Below are 16760 nucleotides of genomic sequence, written 5' to 3'. Positions count from 1 at the left end.
GCAGGGCAGTAAATGAAGACAACTGCTGGCTCTTATCTAGAAAGTGTTAGAAAGGAATTCAGATGTGTGTGGTGTGGTCTCAGATCCTTTGGTCTTAACCCCAAGTGGTGGGAAAATGTTGGCATAGCAAAAGGAGGCTGTAGCAATAGGCCTGGCAATTGTATCCCCAGGGCTGGGTACATGGGCAGGAAGTCCTGGAAGCTATATCAGACTGGCCAGAGCTCTTAGAAGCTCTTAGAGCAAACACAACATGTGCCTCAGGTCAGTGCTTTCCGAGTGCCCTGAAAACACCAGTCCAGGTAACCCCACATCAGTGCATGCCCATGGCTGAGATGATGACATTCCAATATTCCCTTCATCAACCTCAACCGTAGCTCCAGTTTCAGCATCCGCTTTAACATATTGTCTGCATTGGTCACTTGTTTCCGGCAGATGCCTCAGGGAGTGCGGAGAACACACTCAGGGTCTTTGCACACAGGTATTCTAATAGAGCCTTTGTAGGAGTGAGACCCACTTAGAAGAACAGGACCATACTGACAAAACCAGGACCCATCCCACAAGAAGCCAAGTAAGCAAAAGACACATCCCATTGAGTTGGACTCAATCTGAGATCTCCAGTTCTGTCTGAACACAGCCCTTGTATTTTGTTCCTGAAATAAGATGGGTTCAGACACTGCACAGGCTCTGATACCTCGGTGACACTCACTTCTTCATTGAGTATCAGGGCATTGACCCGTTCCCTAAGATTCACCCAAATCCACAGAGCACCTGCCAGGTTCTCCCTTCTGCTTCCATGGGGCAGATAAGACCACTATCAGAGGCAGAGAAGGCTGGGACTAGAGGCCTAGGCTTCGTTTCTGCTCTCTGAGAAGAGCTAATCAGATAGTACCTGGGCACTCAGGCAAATAGGGACTCCAGAGAACTGTGGTTTCCTAGATAGGGAGAGCTACATTATATGCAAACAAGGACCCTTGCTTGTGAATCAGAACAAGACTCTCCAAAGCCTTGCTGACAAATTGCAGGTGAGTACTTTCATGCTCTTGCCTCTTTGATGCAGTGGTGTCAAGCTTCAAATATGCATAAAAATAAGTTACTTCAGCAGGAAAAGTATGTGAGCTTTAATATGTCTAAACCTCAAGTATAGAGTTACTGGGGAACAGGGGGATGCCAGGGCTTGCTTTTTTTTTTTTTTTTTAGATGTCTGGCAGGTTCTATACTTCTGAGAAGTGTGTCATTTAATCTGCAAGGACAAGCTTTTTAAAAACTCGTCTGCCACATTCATCTACCACCCACGAGAGATATGAGACTACCACCAGAGTCACCTCCATAGCAGCATCAACAGAACATCTCACCTCCTCAGAAGACGTGCTTTCAATAAATTCAAATTGTCCCAGTATCCCATCTAATTATGCAAGTCATTAAATACACAAAATCTCCCTTACATACATTTCTTGCGTCTTCCACAGAAATGCTGCTTTTGTGAGGGGCCAAGATGGAAGTTGTCATGGTGCAGGTGTTGTCTTCCCAGATCTCGCTTCCTGGTGATCATCAGGACTTCGTTTTCTCTAGGAGCCTGGCGCTCTGTAGATCTCTTGTATAGAACATGGGAGGGGGAGTCGCCCTGTGCAGATCTGTTCAGTTTGCTTGTTAGGTGTGGAGGCAGTGGCTTCAAGAAGTAATCAGTGTCTTTTGTTCTTATCATGCCTAACTGGAGAAAAGGAGAGGGAGAGAGAAAAATGCCATGATCTAACAAAAATAGCAATGGCACTGGTTCTCCACCCTAGATTTGCTGTCATTTCTCCTCCAATATGGCTGCTTCGCCTCTGGAACCTGGTGAGAGAAGGGCTCAATAGCCTGGGCCTAGGAGGCAGTGTAACAAGGTCCCTACATAAGACTCCTCATCTCTATCTTGCCAGGAGCATACAACCTGACTTAGAGATGACAGGGCAGATGAGGCTCACAACACAGCCAAGGCAGGGAGTTTAAGCCACAATTACTTGGGACTGGAGAAACCATGTGCATAGGGTTAGATATTGATATTAGCAGGTGGTCTCAGTAGAGGGAAGAAATTAAAATCCTAATAATTTCCAAATGTCTATTCTAATGAACTTCAAATTTTTAATAGCATGCGATACATTCCAGAAAATATGTTAACAGAATTAATCTAGAAAAAGTCATGAAGCCTTCCTTTAGAGCATAGGAAAATCTTCCTAAATAAGATATTATAGAAAACAAGAGAGAAGTGTTTTTTTATGAAAACAATAAAATGCCTATATAGCATAATTGAATAAGAAAAATAACCTTTAAGATATGTTGAGGAGACAAACTGAGAGACTATTTTTAACCCTTTAGAATGGCAAAGACTTGAAGTCTGATAGTACAGCTATCAGTAAGAATGTGGACAAACAGTTGAAAGAGAAGACTCAGGGTCACACCCAGAAGGCATGCTCCATGGCCAGCCAGCATGTCAAGATTATAAATACATCGCTCAGCCCTACGACGTACGCCTTGACGGTCCCTGCCAAATATTTCTTGTAAGCATGCTTTTGTATTGACAAACAGAGCATGCTGGAAAGATTATTCACCACAGTCCAGTGAGGTACCCCAGACCCAAGGATGGCTCAGTATATATACCAATTAATAACTTTGTGTCAAAAGCATGTCCATCACACAGATGCAGGAAAGGCACTGGAGAAGATGCAATGTCCTTTTAGGATGGAATCACTGAACAGGTTAGACGTGAAAGAATAAACATTGACATAATAATGGCAATATTCAAACACCAACCTAGTGTCACTATTCTCATTGAAGAAATGATATAACCATATGTGCACTGTGATCTGCAGTAAGGCTGGGGCCATCTTAGCACTCGTATTCAGGAAATCATTGGCAATCTTATACAGAGCCATCAAGCAAGAGAAAGAAGTCAAGGACATTTAAATGGGACAGGAGAAGAACACCTTGCTACGTGGCTCACAGTGGCCTCAGTGTCCCCTTTGCCTACTCAACGCTCATTACCAAAAGCTATACAGAGAAAAGTCTCAGAGTCCATCAAAAATATTAGGATGAACAAATTCGGAAAAGTTGCAAGGTACACAGACAACACACACACAAAAAATCAGGAGCAGTGAAGAAATGATCTGAAAAAAATCAGGAAAGCAGCTGTATACAATAGGTATGGATGGAAAGAAAAGTAGAAGTAGGTTCAGTCAGTATTTCAAAAGGTCCTCACAGGAAGAGTTACCACTCACTGGTGGGAGAATGGAAGGTGACAGAAAGAAAAATCTCATTAAGGTTCATGGCCACTGAAAAATATTCGAAATGCCTTCTACCTTGCCTTGGTATGTGGGAAATTTGCACTGTGACTCTGCTGTTGTTATTCAAGCTTATTTTGAAGATCCAGTACATAGGATGACATGGACACCTGGATAAGCTTGTCTGTGATTTCAGGAGCTGATGATCCATTTTCACGGCCAGCTAGGGGTAGGGAGTCTCTCACACTGATGCCCATTAAATGTGCTGCCAGGCTGTCCACTGAGTTTTAAGATTTACACAGGCTTGGTTGACAGGCATGGAGAAACATTCTCTAGATATTGGGAGCAGGCCAATTTTAGTTGTAGGGAATGGGGATTTGGTGTGGGAGGTCTGACAGAAAGCCCTGGCTTCTCACACAAGGGAAGTTAAGCATTAGCCACAGAACTGTTGGGGAAGCAGACCTAAACAAAGGAAAACTTGGTTAAATTATCAGTGAAGCCATCAGGACCATGGGGGGTTGGCCTCCTGGGGCCCAGATTCCACCAAGGTCTGGGAGGTGGCAAGACTTTCAATGTCTAATCTGAACCAGGCAGAGCAAGAATGGGCTACCACCCCTGAGAAACAATTTCGGCCTTCTGGAACTTCCAGCTGAAAGAGACCTCTATTTTGTAGTTCTACCTGGGAACAGCCAAGTTTGGAATTCCATTGCAGCCCTGGCCAGCTGAGTTTCATTCTTGTGGTATTTTAGTGGACCCAGAAGTATCACAGAGGTGTTGAGCTCCGTGTACTATTCTGATTGGTTTTCCATGTTATTGAAGGCATCCAGTGTAGCCAGACGTTTGGCTTCTTTGTGGGTTCTTTTTAATTCCACCCTTCTCCAACCCCCTCTTCTTCTACCCTTTGAACCCCCTAACACTGGATAAGAGAGTAAAAAGGATAGAGGGAAAGGGTTCACATCATTAGACTACTCCTATTAAGACATCGATATTAGGATGTCCCTACTGCTACTAGGGACATCAATATCTAATTTCTTTTTATTTCTTTTTTCATGTCTACTTAGCAAACTGCTATCAATTACAACCAACAGCAACCAACCAACAATCCACCAACAAAGACCAACCCGTCTCTTGGGGATCTAGCCTTTACATACCCTCTGAAAATTTCTCAAAATTCCAAACATCACATAATCACAGAAACTACCTGCAACTGGCAAAAGCACACCTTTGTGAGAGCACAAGGCAAATCATAGTCAGCTGCTGGGGACAATTTGAATCCTACTCCTGGGATTAAAATGACACATTCTCTCTTATATTTCTGCCTTTTTAAAGAAATGAACATTTTCACTACAAACCAGTATGTGTAAATATTAAAGTTGAATAAGGAACTCACATTTGCAAACGTTCTCATTTGAGAATAATCCCTTGCTTTCTAGAAATACCCCTTAGAATAAAAGACCCTCTACTCCTTATGACCCAGCACAGACATTCCTCTGCCTCTCCAGAAAGACAGGGGTCGGCTCCCAAGCTTTTATTTTGTGGCTCTAACATTTATTTACTGTGTGAACTTTGATGATTTGTTCAGCCTCTCCTTGACATTTTATCATCTAAGTGGGTAGACACAAAGATAGTTACCTTTTGAAAAATCTAGCAGTATATTGCAAAACAGTCTAGTGAAGAGTCAAGAAAGATGGCTGGGCTAATGAAACAAAGAACAAAATGTTCTTTCCTTCACCCACTATGATCTCAGATTCTCTTCTGGTGACTCCAGGGTTTCTTAATAGTTCCTCAGTCCCCCTGGAGCCCTGATTCTCGTAGCATCTACCACCACAATCATCTTCCACACAACTTTGTTCAGGGCTACTCCTAGGTTCCTTGTGTGAAGTCTTTGTGTTCTATGATGGGTGTCTAGATTAACACCAGGTTCAAGCTGTTCTCTGTGATTAGGCTAAGAGAATTCCCACCCTGATTGTGGACCTCCTGAGACAGCAGGAGGAATGTGTGGAGTTTTACTAACCAAGAATCCAAGCAACATATTTGTTTAATCAATAACTTTTTGGTTATGATATTTTATATTTAAATAAGTTTCAATTTCACTAGACATGTAGAGCACAGTTAACTGGTAAAACAAAATTTTGGTAACAATGAAAAATCAGTGGATGAGGAAATATTTTTAAAAGTTACTCTACTACTTGTGTACATGATATCTTATGGAAAAGAATGGGTAAATCATGAAAGATGAATGTTTTCTCCCTGTTCAAGTGTTTTTTTTTTACTGAACCAAGAGGATTAATTTGGCAACTTGGAAAATATCTACTGCATACCTGTCTATGCTTGTTCCCAGTGGTATTAGAAGGTGGATAATTAACCAAGCTTCAGCAGAAGTTGGTATCTCCCAAGAGTGTATACCTCCCAGAGCCTGTACCTCTCACAGGTGGCCAGTCCTGTCATTTATCGTCACTGGAAATTTAGCAGTCTCCAGATGTCCCCGTAAGGGAGGGAAGGACACAGGCATGTAACCCTGAAGCCTGCTACAAAGCTCTGCACTTTCTCAATGCTGTTGCCTCAGACAATGGGCTGATGTGCTGCTCACAGGGGCCACAGTCATCGTAAACCTAAAACAAACCTGGGTCTCAGTGTTTCTGTGATTTAGTCAGGTCTATATTGTTCTAGGACACTTTCCAATAGCTTGTCTGTAAGTGTGAACCCTGAAGCCACATGAGCGGATTGTTAATGTGTCATCGCAGAGCATCCACTCTGTCATACTTGCTATTCATGATTAGAAGATGAGTTTTATGTCCAGTGCACTTGCTGACTACAGACATAGGTATGGATACATAATGTATCAATGTTTGTTACATGAACCAAACATACTTGGAAATGACTGTATATCCAACCCATGAGCCACCTCTCCTAAAGTGTGATAGAGTTCTAGAATGATCAGACTCTACGTGCATCTCTGATGGCAACATGTGCCCTTCCAAGAGAGATGTCTACCCAGAGGTACGGTGAAGACAGGATTGTGTTCAGCATGAAACTAGGAGTCTTTAGCTCCCAAATGGGAGCTAAACTGAACACGTCTCTTCTCTTCAAAAGCATGACCTGAGGCAAAACTTTATACTCATTTCAGAAGCCCTTAGTGATACTTCAGAAACACAACAGCCTCAGCATCCAACAAGCGTTTATCAAAGCCCAAATGCTCACTATTTCCTCATAACTTTAGGATCAAAATGAACCTGGCCCAAGACCAGCCCATCACTTGCCACATCTGCTCCAAACCACAGTCGGTTTTGTTCCAAGATGACATATGATGGTTTGAAAATACAAATTCAGCCAAAGTCATTGTGAAAGCTAAATGAGCCCAAGTGCTTGCCCTCTCCCCAAGGCATCTTGGGTTGGATTCTTTTTCTCTTACCATCATACCTGGCTAAAGCTCTGCACTTTCTCAATGCTGTTGCCTCAGACAATGGGCTGATGTGCTGCTCACAGGGGCCACAGTCATCGTAAACCTAAAACAAACCTGGGTCTCAGTGTTTCTGTGATTTAGTCAGGTCTATATTGTTCTAGGACACTTTCCAATAGCTTGTCTGTAAGTGTGAAACACTACTATTTTGACACTTGACACCTTGACAAGGTTTCTAGCTCAAGTTTAATCTTAGTAGTTATGGTCTTACTCATGTCACTAAATGCAATGAAGAGGACTAAGCCCAGGTTTCTCACACTCTTGTGTTACTGATGAGTAACACACCTTCAGCACTTGGAGCATGACTTCTGAGACATAGGAAGGAGGAAGGGAAAGAAACCCATAGGAAGAAAAGTCTGCATGTAGGGTATCATCTTTTAGCTGATTGATAGTATTCTTAGAGGCATGTAACCCCACACCTTCCAAGGAAACCTCCATAGAGCTTTTCTCCAGAAGAGCTAACAACAGCATTACTTTGTTGAATTCTGGGTAATTTCCCTTATGCTATGCAGTGCTCATCTCAGAGCTGAAGCTGCTCCGGTTTTGGATATGCTTTATGGCATTGGGAACCCTAGAGGGCAAAGAATTGTTATTTCTTTGGACAACTGAAAGACACAGTGTGATGAATCACTGTCCACAAGGGCTTCTCCAAGAACATTCTAGAATCTACACAATCCTTAGGTACTCGGAAGTATTACTCTTTTTGTCTTAAAGGTTCAACATTGTAGCTTCAAGAGCAAAATACCATGAACATGGAACACTCCAGGCATTGTCCTTAAGACTCAAGCAGATCTCATGTTGCTAATTTTTAGTACTAAGGTTCTCTGCTCAGGCCTTTCTTGACATATTTTCTGACCTACTAGAAGAAGGGACCTAATATACAGCTGAAGCTTTGAGGGGAATGATGCTTGTGATCCCAAGTAGCATTCTGGCTAAAGAACAAAGCTAGAGTGACTTGCTAGGGCTGAATTCTTCTCCTTTAGTTCTTGCTCTCCAAGAACAGGCTGTTTTACATGTGAGTTTGAGCTCATATCAGAACATAACCAGCACAACATTTTTCTTTCCAGATAAACATGACCAGAGGAAATGCATTGTCAATGGGGCTTGGTTGTGGGATACGCTTATGTAGCATGTGTGCAGTCCTGGGTGTCAACTATTGAAGTGAGTGACAACCAGAGATGTGGTACCTTCTGAAAGACAGAACATGGTCAAATTTTGGAGTTCAGGTTTAAAAATTCCACTTATGTATACAAAAACCTCTCTTATAGGCAAAAGTAGCCTATCAGTGGTTTGATGGAGAAACTGGGTCTACCATCTGAGTAAATATTTTTAGTTCATACATTATATTTGGTGTAGAATACAGACAATGGGTTTATTCCAGAACATTTAGGTAAGCCCAAATCATAACATTCTCTGTATCTGTTCCCAGGCAGAATATTAATTTGTAAATCATTTACTTTCTCTATTTTTAACTAGATAACATATGTGAAAATAAACAGATATAAACGTGACTTTATCTTTGATGCCTTCCACATGACTGAGAGGAGTCTACTAAGTTTTACAATGTATTTACTATTTCTGTCCATATAACAATTAAATAAGGTGAGAATTGGTGTTTCTATTTCAAGAATGAAGAAATGTTTCAGCATTGCAGAAGGAGCCAGCATAACAGCAGATGGGAGCTCAGGTTTGTGCGACTCCTGCATCCTGTCCTTTCCACTCCCTATTCCCTTGTTACCACCAAGTTGGCCTTATTCTTAATGAGCAAGTTCCTAGGCACACACAGGAGTGAGGGCAGAAGCTTAGAGGAAGGGACTGGCCTGGACTAGGTGACTGAGAAGCAAGAAGAGCAAGGAGCAAGAATGAGACAAAGTAGAAGGGTAAACAGACAGGTTGGGGTAAGATCAGAGCTCTGGGAAGGGGCTACTCCAGCACAGCCATATGTGGTAACAAGGGTATCTACTGAGAAACCAGGTATTTTGGGTTAAGACTCTATCTTAGAGAACCTGACATAAGGTTAAACTTGAACTAACAGACCAGTACCTAGCACCAGAGTCCAGGTAACACCTCCAACAAGACCTTCATCTGGCATGTTTGCCAGGTTATTCCCCAACAAATCTGTACCTCTAGGTCACAAGCGTGACACTTCACTTCCTAACAACCATCAACCAGGAGGAAAACAGAAGTTAAGCTTATGGTTTGGCTCCCAGCACCAGCCAATTATGTTAAAGGCCACAACAAAACCCCCAATTATATGCTTGCCAGGTTAGAAACCTCCAGCCCTTGCTTGCCATTTCCTATAAACCCTTGCCCTGATGAGTGGCAGCTTCACCAAACTGTCTTATGGGTTGATGATGAGTAAGCACAAGCTGCAGCTTCTAATTCAGAGACCCTAATGCTATTATATCGAAATTGGCTCCTTGGTGCTGTTTGGGTTCACAAAGGCTCCTGGCACAACAATACCACAGAAAGACTGAATTATCAACTGCAAGAACTTCACAGGGTCTGAAAAAGAGACTTGGATGGAAACATGCAGCTCTGAAGTGAGCAGCTAGAGCCTGCCCAGAAGATTTTCTAATGTACTGTCATGAAGTCAGTTTGGAGGCACTTTTATTTAAGAGTTGCATAATACCATCATAAAATCTTTAAATATAGCTGGTTGTTTATAAGTTATATTTAAAGATAGACATTATCCAAGAGGCAGCAGCATGTTGGAAATGGAGAATGAACATGGAAGCCCCTCCTGGTATCATCCTTGGTATTTATTTGGCAGTTATATCACCTGAGGGTTGAATCATGGGACCACAGAGAAGGCAAGCCTGGACAGTTTCCCCATCACTACAATAAACCCCAAACATTACAATAACAAATGTTATCATGGCATTATACGAATCATCATTAATATAATTTCCATCTCTTAGCTTACAATGTACATCAAGACAATATTTTCTGCATAGTAGCATATAGGCCAATGGTTTTCAACCTGTTGGTCACGACCCTTTTGGGGGATTCAATGACCCTTTCTCAGGGGTCACCTAAAACAATCAGAAAACACATTAATTTACATTTCATAACAGTAGCAAATTACAGTTGTGAGGTAGCAATGAAAATAATTCTATGGTTGGGTAGCCAGAACATGGAGAACTACATTAAAAGGGGAATAGCCTTAGGAACATGGAGAACCACTGTCATAGGTCCTAGCTGCGTTGATTTAAAAGTTGATAAAAAAAAAACTGATGTCAACATGGCTGAAATAATCCATGTGTATTCAAATGCCATGAATGGACAGAATTAGAAAATAACCCAAAAGCCATATCTGTCCCTGACACCAAGGCAGCAAGAGTGTAGGAATACACCCTGAGATGCAAGGGGGCAGTTAGCTTAGAAAGAAACTTGGAACTCAGGCTATTATTTATGTTCTGTCTTGAAAACTAACAGAGCATGTTCCTCTGATGGAAGATCTGAGTGGCTGCATACTGTTCTGGAGGATTGATGTGTTGGTGACCCCAACCCCGGGCCCACTGTGTTAAAGTCCATTTGCAATCACTGCTCATTTAAAAAAAAATTCTCTGTACATGCATAGTTATGTACTAGGTACATTATTTTTCATGCCTACCAAATATCCCTTGGGTTTCCTCATAGTGCATTTGAACTCAAGCTCTTCCTAGGTATAAATTATCAATTGTCAAAGTTCTCAATGCAGCCTTCCAAACACAGGCAAGCAATATCTAGTTTGCTTCTCTTGCAGTTGCAAACACGGTGACCAAAGCAACTCATGGATGAAAGGGTTTATTTATTTATTTATTTACATTAGATATTTTCTTTATATACATTTCAAATGCTATCCCAAAAGTTCCCTATACCCTCCACCCTCCCCCGCCCCCCCCCGCCCTGCTCCCCTACCCACCTACTCCCGCTTCTTGGCCCTGGCATTCCCCTGTACTGGGGCATATAAAGTTTGCAATACCAAGGGACCTCTCTTCCCAGTGATGGCCGACTAGGCCATCTTCTGCTACGTATGCAGCTAGAGACATGAGGTCCGAGGGGTACTAGTTAGTTCATATTGTTGTTCCACCTATAGGGTTGCAGACCCCTTCAGCTTCTTGGGTGCTTTCTCTAGCTTCTCCATTGGGGGCCCTGTGTTCCATCTTATAGATGACTGTGAGCATCCACTTCTGTATTTGCCAGGCACTGGCATAGCCTCATACAAGAAAGCTATAACAGGGTCCCTTCAGCAAAATCTTTCTGGCATATGCAATAGTGTCTGGGTTTGGGGGCTGATTATGGGATGGATCCGCAGGTGGGATAGTTTCATCTTAGATACAAACTTTGTCTCTGTAACTCCTTTCATGGGCATTTTGTTCCCTATTCTAAGGAGGAATGAAGTATCCACCCATTGGTCTTCACTCTTCTTGATTTTCTTGTGTTTTGAAAATTGTATCCTGGGTGTTCTATGTTCCTGGGCTAATATCCACTTATCAGTGAGTGCATATCTAATGACTTCTTTTGTGATTGTGTTACCTCACTAAGGATGATATCCTCCAGATACATCCATTTGTTCAAGAATTTCATAAATCCATTGTTTTTAATAGCTGAGTAGTACTCCATTGTGTAAATGTACCACCTTTTCTGTATCCATTCTTCTGTTGAGGGACATCTGCTTTCTTTCCAGCTTCTGACTATTATAAATAAGGCTGCTATGAACATAGTAGAGCATGTGTCCTTCTTACCGGTTGGAACTTCTTCTGGGTATATGCCCAGGAGAGGTATTACTGGACCTTCAGGTAGTACTATGTCCAATTTTCTGAGGAACGTCCAGACTGACTTCCAGAGTGGTTGTACAAGCTTGCAATCCCACCAGCAATGGAGGAGTGTTCCTCTTTCTCCACATCCTTGCCAGCATCTGCTGTCACCTGAACTTTTGATCCTAGCGATTCTGACTGGTGGAATCTCAAGGTTGTTTTGATTTGCATTTCCCTGATGATTAAGGATTTTGAACATTTTTTCAGGTGCTTCTCAGCTATTTGGTATTCCTCAGTTGAGAATTCTTTGTTTAGCTCTGAACCCCATTTTTAATGGGGTTATTTGAATTTCTGGAGTTCATCTTCTTGAGCTCTTTGTATATATTGGACATTAGTCCCCTATCAGATTTAGGATTGGTTAAAATTCTTTCCCAATCTGTTGGTGACCTTTTTGTCTTATTGACAGTGTCTTTTGTCTTACAGAAGCTTTGCAATTTTATGAGGTCCCATTTGTCAATTCTTGATTTTACAGCACAAGCCATTGCTGTTCTGTTTAGGAATTTTTCCCCTGTGCCCACATCTTCGAGGCTTTTCCCCACTTTCTCCTGTATAAATTTCAGTGTCTCTGGTCTTATGTGGAGGTCTTTGATCCACTTAGACTTGAGCTTTGTACAAGGAGATAAGAATGGATCAATTCCCATTCTTATACATGATAACCAGCAGTTGTGCCAGCACCATTTGTTGAAAATGCTGTCTTTTTTCCACTGGATGGTTTTAGCTCCCATGTCAAAGATCAAGTGACCATAGGTGCATGGATTCATTTCTGGGTCTTCAATTATATTCTATTGGTCTACCTGTCTGTCATTGTACCAGTACCATGCAGTTTTTATCACAATTGCTCTGTAGTACAGCTTGAGGTCAGGCATAGTGATTCCCCCAGAGGTTCTTTTATTGTTGAGAATAATATTGCTGGAAGTTCTTATCATACAGATCTTTCACTTCCTTAGTTAGAGTCACAGCAAGGTATATTATATTATTTGTGACTATTGTGAAGGGTATTGTTTCCCTAATTTCTTTCTGAGTCCATTTTTCATTTGTGTAGAGAAAGGTCATTGATTTATTTGAGTTAATTTTATATCCAGCTACTGCACTGAAGCTGTTTATCAGGTTTAGGAGTTCTCTGGTGGAATTTTTGGGTTCACTTATATATCCTATCATATCATCTGCAAACAGTGATATTTTGACTTCTTCCTTTCCAATTTGCATATCCTTGATGCCCTTTTGTTGTCAAATTGCTCCGGCTAGAACTTCAAGTACTTTATTGAATAGGTAGGAAGAAAGTGGGCAGCCTAGTCTAGTCCCTGATTTTAGTGGGCTTGCTTCAAGTTTCTCTCCATTTAGTTTGATGTTGGCTACTGGTTTGCTGCAGATTGATTTTATTATGTTTAGGTATGGGCCTTGAATTCCTGATCTTTCTAAAACTTTTATCATGAAGGGGTGTTGAATATTGTCAAATGGTTTCTCAGCATCTAACGAGATGATCATGTGGTTATTGTCTTTGAGTTTGTTTATATAGTGGATTACATTGATGGATTTCCATATATTAAACCATCCCTGCATCCCTGGGATGAATCCTACTTGGTCATGATGGATGATCATTTTGATGTGTTCTTGGATTTGGTTTGTGAGGTATTTATTGAGTATTTTTGCATTGATATTCATAAGGGAATTTGGTCTGACGTTCTCTTTCTTTGTTGGATCTTTGTGTGGTTTAGGTATCACAGTAATTGTTGCTTCATAGAATGAATTGGGTAGAGTACCTTCTGTTTCTATTTTGTGGAAGAGTTTGAGAAGAGTTGGAATTAGGTCTACTTTGAAGGTCTGATAGAACTCTGCACTAAACCCATCTGGTCCTTGGCTTGCTTTATTTATTTATTTATTTATTTATTTATTTATTTATTTATTTGGTTGGTTGGTAGACTATTGATGACGACTTCTATTTCTTTAGGAGAAATGGGACTGTTTGGATTGTTAATCTGATCCTGATTTAACTTTGGTACCTGGTATCTGTCTAGGAAGTTGTCCATTTCATCCAGGTTTTCTAGTCTTGTTGAGTATAGCCTTTTGTAGTAGGATCTGATGATGTTTTGGATTTCCTCAGGTTCTGTTGTTATGTCTCCTTTTTCATTTTTGATTTTGTTAATTAAAATACTATCCCTGTGCCCTCTAGTTAGTCTGGCTAAAGGTTTATCTATTTTGTTGATTTTCTCAAAGAACCAGCTCCTGGTTTGGTTGATTCTTTGAATAGTTCTTTTGTTTCCACTTGGTTGGTTTCAGTCCTGATTTTGGTTATTTCCTGCTGTCTACTCCTTTTGGGTGAATATGCTTCCTTTAGTTCTAGAGCTTCTAGGTGTGCTGTCAGGCTGCTATTGTATGCTCTCTCTAGTTTCTTTTTGGAGGCACCCAGGCTATGAGTTTTCCTCTTAGGACTGCCTTCATTGTGTCCCATAAGTTTGGATATGGTGTGGCTTCATTTTCATTAAACTCTAAAAGTCTTTAATTTCTTTCTTTATTTCATCCTTGACAAAGGAATCATTGAGTAGAGTGTTGTTCAGTGAATGTTGGCTTTCTTTTTTTTTTGGTTTTTCAAGACAGGGTTTCTCTGTGTAGCCCTGGCTGTCCTGGAACTCACTTTGTAGACCAGGCTGGCCTCGAACTCAGAAATCTGCCTGCCTCTGCCTCCCAAGGGCTGGGATTAAAGGCATGCGCCACCATGCCCGGCAGCTTTCTATTATTTATGTTGTTATTGAAGATCAGCCTTAGTCTGTGGTGATCAGATAGGATGATTGGGATAATTTAAATATTTTTGTATCTGTGAGGCCTGTTTTGTAACCAATTATATGGTCAATTTTGGTACCCTGTGGCACTGAGAAGCAGGTATATCCTTTTGTTTCATAACTTCTGTTAGTGTCCATTTGTCTATGTTTAGTTTCTGTTTCCAGGATCTGTCCATTGATGAGAGTGGGGTGTTGAAGTCTCCCACTATTATTGTGTGATATGCTATGTGTACTTTGAGCTTTACTAAAGTTTCCTTAATGAATGTGGCTGCCCTTGAATTTGGAGCATAGATATTCAGGATTTAGAGTTCACCTTGGTAGATTTTAACTTTGATGAGTATGAAGTGCCCCTCCTTGTCTTTTTTGATAACTTTGGGTTGGAAGTCAATTTTATTCGATATTAGAATGGCCACTCCAGCTTGTTTCTTCATACCATTTGCTTGGAAAATAGTTTTCCAGCCTTTCACTCTGAGGTAGTGTCTGTCCTTTTCCCTGAGGTAAATTTCCTGTAAGCAACAAAATGTTGGGTCCTGTTTGTGTAGCCAGTCTATTAGTCTATGTCTTTTTATTGGGGAATTGAGTCCATTGATGTTAAGAGAAATTTTACAAAAGTAATTGTTTTTCCTGTTATTTTTGTTGTTAATGTTGGGATTCTGTTCTTGCAGCTGTCTTCTTTTAGGTTTGTTGAAGGATTACTTTCTTGCTTTTTCTAGGGTGTAGTTTCTGTCCTTGTGTTGGTGTTTTCCCTTTATAATCCTTTGAAGGGCTGGATTCATGGAAAGATATTGTGTGAATTTGGTTTTAACATGGAACATTTTGGTTTTTCCATCTGTGGTAATTGAGAGTTTTGTTGGGTATAGTAGCCTGGGCTGGCATTTGTGTTCTCTTAGGGTTTGCATAACATCTGTCCAGGATCTTCTGGCTTTCATAGTCTCTGGTGAGAAGTCTGGTGTAATTCTAATAGGCCTGCCTTTATATGTTACTTGACCTTTTTCCCTTACTGCTTTTAATATTCTATCATTATTTATTGCATTTGTTATTCTGATTATTATGTGTCGGGAGGAATTTCTTTTCTGGTCCAGTCTATTTGTAATTCTGTATGCTTCTTGTATGTTCATGGGCATCTCTTTCTTTAGATTTGGGGAGTTTTCATCTATAATTTTGTTGAAGATATTTGTTGGCTCTTTAAGTTGAAAATCTTCATTCTCATCTACTCCTATTTTCCGCAGGTTTGGTCTTCTCATTGTGTCCTGGATTTACTCGATGTTTTGAGTTAGGATCTTTTTGCATTTTGCATTTTCTTTGATTGTTGTGCCCATGTTCTCTATGGAATCTTCTGCACCCGAGATTCTCTCTTCCATCTCTTGTATTCTGTTTCTGATGCTCCCATCTATGGTTCCAGATTTCTTTCCTAGGGTTTCTATCTCCAGCATTGCCTCACTTTGTGTTTTCTTTATTGTTTCTATTTCACTTTTTAGGTCTTGGATGGTTTTGTTCAATTCCATCACCCATTTGGTTGTGTTTTCCTGTATTTCTTTAAGTGAGTTATTAAAGCCCTTCTTGATGTCCTCTACCAGCATCATGAGATATGATTTTAAATTCGAGTCTTGTTTTTAGGGTGTGTTGGGGTATCCAGGACTGACTGAGGTGGGAGTGTTGGGTTCTGATGATGGTGAGTGGTCTTGGTTTCTTGGTTAGTAAGATTCTTACGTTAGCATTTTTCCACCTGGTAATCTCTGGAATTAGTTGTTATAGTTGTCTCTGGTTGGAGCTTTTTCCTCCTGTGATTCTGTTAGCCACTATCAAGCAGATCTGGGAGTCTAGCTCTCTCCTGAGTCTCAGTGGTCAGAGTACTCTCTGCAGGCAAGTTCTCCTCTTGCAGGGCAGGTGCACAGATATCTGGAGTTCAGACCAGCCTCCTGGCTAAAGATGAAGGCCTGAAACAGGGCCTGTCCCAGAAGCTGTGTAGCTTCTGTAGTCTGCACACTCACCTTCGAAGACTAGTCTCTGAGGGATCCGGGACCCAAGATGGCTCCCTCACCTGCTCAGGCAGAGCCCTCCCAGGTGGACACCTCTCCTCTGAGGCAAGGGTTTATTTTACCTCACACTTTATAGACCATCGTCTAGGGAAGTCAGGGCAGGAACTAAGTCAGGAAGTGAAGTAGAGAACACGTGGGAACACTGCTCACTGTTCTGCTCCCCATGGCCTCGTCAGCCTGCTGTCTCATACAGTCCAGCACAGCATGCCCATGGAGGCACATCCCATGGTGGATTGGGACCTCCCACATCAATCATTAATCAAGAAAACATCCCCAGACTTGCCTACCAATAGAGGTAACATCTCAATTGGGAGTCTCTCTTCCCAAGTGACTATATTTTGTATCAAGTTTACAAAAACTAACCAGCACAGCAGGAAATGACTAGATCCAGGAGATTAAACAATATGATTGAATTTCATGGTGGGCTC

At 41.3% G+C, this 16760-nt stretch overlaps 1 protein-coding gene across 3 annotated transcripts in view; it reads right to left on the bottom strand.

Moving 5' to 3' along the window:
- Positions 1–16760, bottom strand: part of Adamts16 (ADAM metallopeptidase with thrombospondin type 1 motif 16) — a 119432-nt gene that overhangs the window by 74296 nt on the left and 28376 nt on the right. For all 3 annotated transcript variants that reach the window (XR_015045399.1, XM_021180538.2, XM_085830965.1), the window contains exon 4: positions 1447–1708. Coding sequence is in view for 2 of the 3 variants with exons in the window: in XM_021180538.2 (XP_021036197.1) it covers positions 1447–1708 (262 nt within the window). In the remaining variant the exon portion in view is untranslated. The remainder of the gene's footprint in view (positions 1–1446; positions 1709–16760) is intronic.

The sequence above is a fragment of the Mus caroli genome, unplaced genomic scaffold (assembly GCF_978045245.1).
Source record: "Mus caroli unplaced genomic scaffold, Mus_caroli_1 scaffold_15, whole genome shotgun sequence".
Classification (NCBI taxonomy): domain Eukaryota; kingdom Metazoa; phylum Chordata; class Mammalia; order Rodentia; family Muridae; genus Mus; species Mus caroli.
This window is presented reverse-complemented; position numbering and strand designations above follow the sequence as displayed.